Raw genomic sequence first — 9,944 nt, forward strand, 5'->3', positions numbered from 1 at the left:
AGGAAATTGTCAATGCGACTATACCAAGCTCGCGAAGCTTGCTTCAATCCATACAAGGCCTTTTTCAACTTGTACACTTTGTCTTTGTTGTCCCAGATGACAAGATCTTCATGTTAACAATCATAAAACACCCATATCTAACGGTCAATAACAATTCAAGAGTGAGGGAATGTAGTATATTGAGGCTTGAAAATCGTCAGTCGTTTACCAAATGGTAGCTCTATCGTGTAGACGAATCTCCAAGAACTAGTCCATAGTTCAATTATGTAAACGATTGGATGAAGCGCTAGACGAACATGTAGACGACACTTAAGTGGAGCTAGACGATCGTGTATACGACAGTTGAGAAGCTAAACGATTGTATAAACGATTGGACGTGGAGCTAACGATCAAGTACACGATGAGATAGAAACTACACGATCGTGTAAACGATACTTGAGTAAATTATAAACGATCGTAGAGATATGAAGAAAGGACACGAGAGTTTAAGTGGTTCGGCCAAAGGTCTATGTCCACTGTGCAAATTGGGAGATTCTCTTCATTACTTCTTCAAAGTATTATAGAACAAATTCCTTGCTCTCTTGTTTTCTTATTCACTCTTATTCTTCTTATCACATTAATCTCACATTCGTTTTCCATTATATATATAGGCAATATAGTCAACGATGAAGCTCTGGTGATTACAACACATAACAAAAAGATGTTGACAACGGTTCAACTGCCTACAAATATTATTCTTCTTGATTTCGAGTCTTTCTATAACAATGTAAGCATCCAGAGTACCTTCCCTCTTTGCTTTACTAAGTTGACTTGAGCTAACCTTTTTCAGGTAACTCGAACCCGGTAAGGTCTAAGCATCTTCCAAGCTTGTTTAATGGAACAGTTTTTGTTAGCATATCAGCTGCATTATCAGAGGTATGAATCTTCACTACCTTGACTTCCCCTTTCTCAATCTCTTGTCTAATAAAATGATATTTAATATCAATGTGCTTGGTTCTATTGTGAAATTGTTGATTCTTAGATAGGTATATTGTGCTCTAGTCATCACTATTGAAGTAGAAAAAGAAGACGACACAAGGAGTTTATGTGGAAAACCCTAATTCAGGGAAGAAAAATCACTGTAGAAAAGGACTTATTATTTTATGTCATGTTTACAATAGACCCAACCTCAGATATAAATAGAATGAGGTCAAACCCTAATTTAGCAAATATAGTAAAAATTACAAAAGTGTCTTTAGGGCTAATTCAACGTATTTCAACACTCCTCCTCAAGTTAGGGCTTAGATATCAGCAAGACCCAATTTGCTAATACAAGCTTCAAACGTCTGTCTCGATAACCCTTTTGTAAAAACATCTGCAATCTTTTGGACTGAAGATACATAGGGAATACAAATAGCTCCGCAGTCTAACTTTTCTTTAATAAAGTGCCTGTCAATTTCCACATGTTTGGTTCTATCATATTGCACGGGATTATTCGCAATACTGATGGCAGCCTTATTATCACAATACAGCTTCATGGGCCCCGGACTACTCTCGTGAAGATCAGATAAAAATTTCTGCAACCAGATTTCTTCACACACGCCCAGATTCATAGCTCTATACTCTACCTCAGCACTACTTCTGGCCACTACACCCTATTTTTTACTCCGCCAAGTTACTAAATTTCCCCATACAAAGGTACAGTACCCTGAGATTGACCTTCTATCAGTCACAGATTATATGCCTCGATGCTTCGTGTGTCATATTTCCTGAACACCAACTCCTTCCCAGGGGTGGACTTTAAATATCTCAAAATTCGAGTCACAGCTTCCATGTGCTCCTCATATGGACTCTGCATGAACTGACTTACTACACTCACAGCATAGGAGATGTCGGGTCTAGTATGAGACAAGTAAATCAGTTTTCCTACTTGGCGTTGATATCTCTCCTTATTCACAGGAACTCCTTCCGAAATACTTTTTAGTTTGCTATTGACCTCAATAGGAGTGTCAATAGGTTTGCATCCGGTCATTCCTGTTTCCTTTAACAAGTCCAGAGTGTACTTCCGCTGAGAAACAGATATTCCTGCTTTTGATCTTGCCACTTCCATCCCTAGAAAATACCTTAAACTACCAAGATCCTTAATTTCAAATTCACTTGCGATCCTTTGTTTTAGCTTAGCAATTTCTGTCGTGTCATCCCCTGATAGGATGATGTCATCAACATACACTACCAACACATCAATCTTTCCTAAGGGTGATTTTTTGGTAAACAAGGTATGATCAAAATGCCCCTGAACAAACCCTTGGGACTTAACAAACACGGTGAACTTGACAAACCAGGCCCTAGAAGACTGCTTCAACCCATATAAAGACTTCCTGAGTTTGCAAACATGATTCCCAAACTTAGCTTCAAAACCTGGAGGTGGACTCATATAAACTTCCTCTTTCAACTCACCATTTAGGAATGCGTTCTTTACATCTAGTTGATATAGGGGCCAATCTTTATTCACAGCGACAGACAGAAGAACACGAATCGTGTTTAACTTAGCCACTGGGGAAAAAGTTTTTGAATAATTAATCCCATACGTCTGAGTGAATCCTTTAGCAACTAACCTAGATTTATACCTCTCGAGTGTTCCGTCAGACTTATACTTCACTGTGAACACCCATTTGTAACCAACTGTTTTGTGACCTCTAGGAAGAGCTACTAACTCCCAAGTCTTATTTAACTCAAGAGCTCTCATTTCCTCCATTACTGCTACTTTCCACTCGGGAACTTCCATGGCCGCATGTACACTGGTAGGTATTGTTAGAGCATCTAGCTGAGTAGTAAAAGCCTTAAAAATAGGAGATAAGTTACTATAGGTCAGAAAACTATGCAAAGGGTATTTTGAACATGACCTGGTTCCCTTCTCAGAGCAATTGGCATATCCAGAGTGGTATCATAGTTGTCAGTTTTCGTCTGTCCCTCTTCAGTATCAGACTTTTAAGACAATTCTGCATCTTCTTGAGGGTCTTTCAGCATCTCATTACTTTCTGAAGTTTCAACCTTCTTTGAGCTCATTTCATCATTTTCTATGTTCCCAGACTTTTCTTCAAGACTCTCCTTTGAAACAACTAGATCTTGAACCTGAGCTGGTTCCGACGTTTGGACACTTTTCGATGGAACACCAGAGGTTTCCTGAATTTCCTTTCTGAGATTCCTCCTATAGTATGTTATCCAGGGCACTTATCTAGTAGAAAGAACCGACACGGGAACAACAGGAGCAGAATTAGGTTCAAGACTAGGTAGACTAGGTCCAGGAACATTGGGACTAGGCTCAGGTTCAGGAATATTCGGACTAAGCTCAAGATTGAGGTTAATGGGTATGGAGTACGTGGAATTCTTAGTCTCTTCATTCGTGGTCTCCCCCTGAAGATGACTAACGGGAAAGAACGGTTTATCTTCAAGGAACGTGACATCCATAGTGACAAAATATTTTCTGGAAGATGGATGAAAGCATTTATAGCCTCGTTGATGAAGGGGATACCCGACAAACACACATGTTTTAGCTCGTGGAGCAAACTTAGTTCGGTGTGGATCATGAGTATGAAAAAAGGCTGTACACCCAAACACACGAAGAGGAACCTCAGAATAAGACGGGTAAACTGATAGGACTCTTTGAAGCACTCAAGAGGAGTTTGAAACTTTAGAACTCGTGAAGGCATTCTATTAATTAGATGAGCTGCGGTAAGAACCGCATCTCCCCACAGGTACGAAGGAAGAAACGCTGGAATTATCAAGGAACGAGTAACTTCAATGAGATGGCAATTTTTCCGTTCAACCACCCCATTTTGTTGTGGAGTATATGCACACGAGTTTTGATGGATGATCTCTTTTGACACTAGGAATTCCTAGAAGGTGTGGTTGACAAACTCACGACCATTGTCACTTCGGAGGATGGCAATCTTTGTGTTGAACCGTGTTAATACAGTGGTATAGAACTGTTTGAAGGTAGATAAAACCTCGGACTTACCAGTAAAGAGATATACCCATGTAAGTCGGGTATGGTCATTAATGAAAGTTACAAACCACTATTTATAAGACAGGGTAGTGATGCTCGAGGGACCCCAAACATCACTGTGGACTAGGTGAAAAGGCTGGGTAGGTTTATAGGGCTGAGAAACAAACGACACGCGAGGTTGTTTAGCACGTATACAGACATCACAAGATAATGAAGAAACATTCACATTATGGAATAAATGAGGAAATAAATATCGCATATATTGAAAACTAAGATGTCCAAGACGAAAATGCCACAATAAATAATTTGTTTCAGATATAGTAAACGAAGATAAAAGACTAGTCCTAAACAAGCTTCTGGAGGAAGCATCTGTAGAAAGGAAATATAGGCCTCTATCATATCGGGCAGTGCCAATCGTCTTCCCCGAGCTCAAGTCCTGAAACAGAGCAGTATCTGGTGAGAAGACAACTCTATAATTCAAATCTTTTGTTATTTTGCTTATTGATAATAAGTTGTAAGAAATTTTGGGCACATGTAAGACATTTTGCAGAGTTAATCCCTGAAATGGTGACAGTCTTCCTTTTCCAGCAACAGAAGCGAAAGACCCATCCGCAATTCGAATTCTCTCATTTCTAGCACTTGGATAGTATGAGAGAAACCGGTCGGATGAGCTAGTCAAGTGATCGGTTGCTCCTGAATCTAGAATCCATAACTCATTCCCTTCAACAAGGAAACTAAAAGATTGAGGGTTACCTGATTGAGCAACTGTTTCGATCCCTATGGTACCTGAATCACCAGGATTAGTCACTAGAGGCTGTGTCTGAGGTTGTGCAGCCCCCTTAACTGATTCACCCACTAGAGCACGCCCAGATTTCAACTTGTCATTCGGAGGGCGACGTTTACCATTTGGAGGGCGACCATGGAATTTCCAGCACTGATCCTTCGTGTGCCACTGTTTTTGGCAATGCTCACAAACTGGGGATGTTTTACTATTTTACTTGTCACCATCAACTCCAGCGGACTTTACCCCGAAGGCAGCTGACTCTACAGTGGTAACACCTGGCTCGTTCATTGCACTCGATCTATCTTCTTCCAATCTAACTTCTGAACAGACCTCCATGAGAGACGGAATTGGTTTCTGCCCTTGTATTCTACTACGAACTGTATCAAATTTGGGGTACAACCCGGCAAGAAAATCATACACACGCTCAACCTCTTCTATCTTGGAGTATTGAATTCCATCTTGTGGGCAGGTCCAGATGATCTCCCGACATAGATCCATTTCTTTCCATAACAATGATATCTTGCTGAAGTATGACGTTACATCCATGCTCCCTTGTTTGCATTTGTGAACCTGTTTACGTAGAGTATACAGGCGGGATGCATTCTGATGCCTCGAATATAACCTTCGGACTGCATCCCAAATATCTCGGGCAGTGGCTGAATAGAGTAAGGGTTTCCCGATTTGTGGTTCCATGCTACTGATTAACATTGAGCGGAGCAAAGAATCCTCTGCCTTCTAGACACGCTCTTGAGGATTCCCAGGATTCGGTCGTGGTATCTCTCCAGTTAAATATCCAAACTTGTGGCGTCCCTCAAGAACCATTTTAATTGTTTGGGACCAAGAGAAGTAATTTTGCCCATTCAACTTCTCTCCCATGATCATTCCTGCAGAATTTTCAATTGTTCCAGATAAAAGATTAGAAGTTGGAAGAGTAGGAAACATTGATACCGGATTTTCTGAATACATCAGGGAAGAATCATGGCCATTCAATCTGGCTCCTAGGGCGACCATCTGTTGTTGAAGACTAACTAATTCTTGTTGGAGTTCCCCATAAGATTCAGATCTAGAATTTTTCTGTCTAAAAACCATGGGATTTTCTTTAATGGAATCACCTATTCGAAACTAGAGCTGAACTGGATATACATGAGGAAGAAGCTGTCCACCATGGTACTGTGAAGAAGCTATTGCTGGAAATCCACCAGCGGTAAAGTTCGGTAACCCATGACCGGCGTTGCTCCTAGACAGCTGTGATGGTGGGTAACGGACAGAAGGCTCGACGATCGGCTGCGAGCTTGAAGAAATCGCACCGATCTGACCCGACCCGGCAGTTGGAGCAAACCCATGACCGTCTGGTGTAGATCCGGTTCTGTGCGACGCCGAGGTACCAATTGGCTGTAGATCGATCGCGTGCGCCGGCTGGGGAACGTGCGAGGCTGAGACGGTTGTGTGCGAAGTTGGGGGTCCGATCGGTTGTGACCCGTTCGTGTGTGCCTGCTGGAGCGAAGTCGAGAGTCCGATCGATTGTGACCCGTTCGCGTGCGTTGGTTGGAAAGCGTGACCTTCCACCACCACCTGCTGTTCGGCTGGAAAGGTCCGATCGATGGTGTTCGGTTGGAACGGCTGAGACTAGAAGCTAATTGGCGCACCAGCTGGAGCAATCCCACCACTTGCTGTTCGGCTCGCAGCTGGATCTGTTCGGCTGAGCCACCTGGGATGATGGTTCGGAGATAGCGGTCAACCGCTGCTCGAATCACAGCCTCATTAGTCAGCGTATCTTCACCTATCAAGTTTGATGACTGAGTTTCTTCTAACAGGGCTAGGGTTTCATCACCTTGCTCTGATACCATATTGAAGTAGAAAAAGAAGACGACATAAGGAGTTTACGTGGAAAACCCTAATTCAGGGAAGAAAAACCACGGTAAAAAAGGACTTATTATTTTATGTCATGTTTACAATAGACCAACCTCAGATATAAATAGAATGAGGTGAAACCCTAATTTAACAAATATAGTAAATATTACAAAAATGCCTTTAGGGCTAATTCAACGTATTTCAACAATCACAATAGATTCTGACTTTTGTTTATGTTATGTCGAAATCGTTTAGTAAACCTTTCAGCCACAAACCTTCCTTCACAACTTCAGACAATGCGATGAACTTAAACTCTATTGTGAAAAGGGCCACAACAAGCTGCAAAGTAGCTTTCCAACTGATCAAATTGTTCCTCCATAGGAAAACATAGCCTGATAGAGAACGTCTTCTATCCAAATCTCCTGCATAATCTGCATCTATATAACCATATACTTCATCATTGGATGGCTCATTCTGTCTATATAAGACTATTGCATCCTTGGATGAACATAGATACCTTAGTATCCAATTGATTGCCTCCTAATGTCTTCTACCAGGATTTACCATGTACCTACTAACCATATTTGTTGCATATGACAGGTCTGGTCGTGTAGAAGTCATAAGGTACATCAGTGATCCCACTGCTTGGGAATAAGGGACGACCTTCATATGGTTCAAATACTCTTCATCTGTGCTCTTTGGACTATTGGCAGCTGAAAGCTTAAATTGAGGTGTAAGAGAAGTGCCAACTGGCTTAGCACTCTCCATTTTGAACCTCTGTAGTATCTTTGAACAACATTCAGATTGATCAACATGCAATCTGCCCTATTTTCTGTCTCTTTCAATCTTAATGCCTAGGATCCTCCTTGACTTCCCTAGGTCTTTCATATCAAACTCTTTCTTAAGAAGCATTTTCACTTGCTTTAATTCTTCTTTGGATCTCCTGGCCAGCAGCATGTCATCTACATAGAAAAGTAGATAGACCAAATCCTTGAAGCTACTAGAGTTTGTGTAGACAAACCAAACATATGAGCTTCTTTCGAACCCCATCTTGGAGATCACTACATCAAACCTCTCATACCAACATCTTGGTGACTGCTTGAGGCCATATATGGACTTGTTGAATAAACACACTAGGTTTTCTTCTCCCCTTTTCACATAGCCTTGAGGTTGACTCATGTAAATTGTCTCATTCAACAAAACACATAGAGAAAGGCTATCTTTACATCCAATTAGTCTAGCTCCAAATCCTTTTGCACAACTAAGGAAATGAGCAGCCTAATGGGAGTATGCTTTACAATTGGAGAAAATACCTCATTGTAGTCAATACCTTCTTTTTTAGTTAACCCTAAGCAATAAGCCTAGCCTTGAACTTAGACTTCTGCACACCTGGAATCTCTTCTTTAAATTTTTAAATCCATTTACATAAAATAGGTTTGTACCCTTTACGCAAAGGTACTAGTCTCCAAGTGTCATTTTGGTTGAGGGGCTTCTTTCCATATTCATTGCCTCAATCCATTGCCTAGCATCCGGACTGTTTGTTGCTTCTTCAAAGATGGAAGGTTCATTATTACTCAAAAGAAAAAGTAGCACTTAATGCTATGCTAACAAAATCAGACTCTTGGTATCTTGCTAGTGGCACAATTGTTCTTCTAGGTATGTCTTTTGTTAATGAATACTTGTGTAAGTTTCCATCTGTCTGAACTTGTTCACTTGACACATGCTCACTATTTGCAACAGCCTCATCACCTTCTAACTCTAGATTTTGAAAGGACGTAGAAGTTCCATGATCATTTTGAGGCTCCACCTCAAATCTTGTGCTACTAGTCTTTGTCATTGAAGTAGATGGCTGTTCAGACATCATAAGCATCTCATTTTCTCTGAAAGCCATATCTCTACTATTCACACACCTCTTTTCAACCAGATGCCACAACCTAAAGCCCTTTACTCCTAGTGTAAAGCCTAAAAACATATACTTTACAGCCCTTGGTTTCAACTTCCCTTGACTTTGATACACGTAGCCTACACAAACAAACATTTTCCAGTGTTACAGCTTAGGTGGTGCCCAATCCACCTCTCTTCAAGAGTCTTCAGCTCTATGGATTGATAAGAGTGTATATGATATAGGAGATAACTTCAACCCAATATTTTTTAGGCAATAGGGCATTGGACAACTAACATCTTACTCTTTCCAGCACAGTTCTATTTAACCTTTCAGCTACTCCATTTTGTTGAGGTGCGTACCTCACAGTTCTATGCCTTACTATCCATGCTCCCTGCAAAACATGTTGAACTCTTCTCCACAAAACTATAAATCGTTATCAGTTCTCAAATGTTTAATTTGTTTAGAGGTATGCTTCTCAATCAAGGTCTTTCATTCTTTAAATCTACTAAACACTTCATCTTTGGATTTTAAAAAGTAAACCCAACTCTTTCTTGAATAATCTTCTACAAATGAAAGAAAGTACCTTGCTCCACTTAGAGATGGAGAGTGAGTTGGCCCCCACAAGTCTGAATGCACATATTCAAGGATTTCCTTTGAACTGTGTTGTCCTTTGGGGAACTGTTGTTTTGTTGCTTTGCCTAATATGCAATGTTCACAGAATTTAAGGTTGTCTCCAATACCTCTTTGAAGAATCCTCTATTTAGAGAGCACTTGCATCCCTCTCACACTGATTTAAGAGAGCCTTTTGTGCCACAACTCATCTTTGTGGGTTCTTCATCAGTTGCCAACAAGGCCGAGTGTGCCATTTGCACATCCTTGATGACATATAAACCATTTAGCTTGGTTTCCACCAAAACCACTTTAGAATCCTTAATAATTTCAAAGGTGCCTCCCACACCCCTATACTTACAGCCTATGGCATTGAACATCCCCAAAAATAGGAGATTTCTCTTCAAAGTAGGAACATGTCTCACAATCCTAATCAATTTCACTGAACCATCTTGGATTCTCAAGGACACATACCATATTCCAACAGCTCTGCAGATGTTATTATTTCCTATATAGATCAACCCACTATCCCACTTCTTGTAGGTGCAAACCATCCATTGGATGGTGTCATGTGGACTGAGCAACCAGAGTCTAACACCCAATCCTCCATAGTATTTTGGTCTCCATGTTCTTCTATAGCAGCTAATGAAATTGAATAGACAAGGGAATTCTCCCCTACAGTAACCTCGGTATGTTTACCCTCTTTGTTCTATTGGTTCAATTTTCTCTTCAAGGAATATCAATCCTTTTTAATGTACCCCATTTTGTGAAAAAATGACACTTTATCTTGGACTTATCACCATTGTTCTATTTTCCCTTCTAATTGTTCT

General features: G+C 40.7%; 1 protein-coding gene across 1 annotated transcript; it reads right to left on the reverse strand.

Moving 5' to 3' along the window:
* Positions 1–1,280: 1,280 nt before the first annotated feature.
* Positions 1,281–5,462, reverse strand: LOC150032407 (uncharacterized). Its single transcript, XM_090306893.1, has 8 exons — positions 5,013–5,462; positions 4,325–4,937; positions 3,233–3,581; positions 2,975–3,187; positions 2,591–2,882; positions 2,174–2,308; positions 1,724–2,086; positions 1,281–1,634 (listed from the first exon to the last, which is right to left on the reverse strand). The coding sequence occupies exons 1-8, from the start codon at positions 5,460–5,462 to the stop codon at positions 1,281–1,283; spliced, it is 2,769 nt and encodes a 922-aa protein (XP_090163019.1).
* Between the last annotated feature and the right edge of the window lie 4,482 nt (positions 5,463–9,944).

The sequence above is a fragment of the Benincasa hispida genome, chromosome 11 (assembly GCF_027475165.1).
Source record: "Benincasa hispida cultivar pf3 chromosome 11, pf3_genome.v1.1, whole genome shotgun sequence".
Taxonomy (NCBI): domain Eukaryota; kingdom Viridiplantae; phylum Streptophyta; class Magnoliopsida; order Cucurbitales; family Cucurbitaceae; genus Benincasa; species Benincasa hispida.

Coding starts and splice junctions, on each gene's coding strand:
- LOC150032407 (XM_090306893.1), bottom strand. CDS start 5,462: ATGGAACCACAAATCGGGAAACCCTTACTCTATTCAGCCACTGCCCGA. Junction 2,087..2,173: donor TCATCCTATCAGGGGATGAC/ACGACAGAAATT, acceptor TTTCTAGGGATG/GAAGTGGCAAGATCAAAAGC. Junction 1,635..1,723: donor ATGACACACGAAGCATCGAG/GCATATAATCTG, acceptor AGTAAAAAATAG/GGTGTAGTGGCCAGAAGTAG.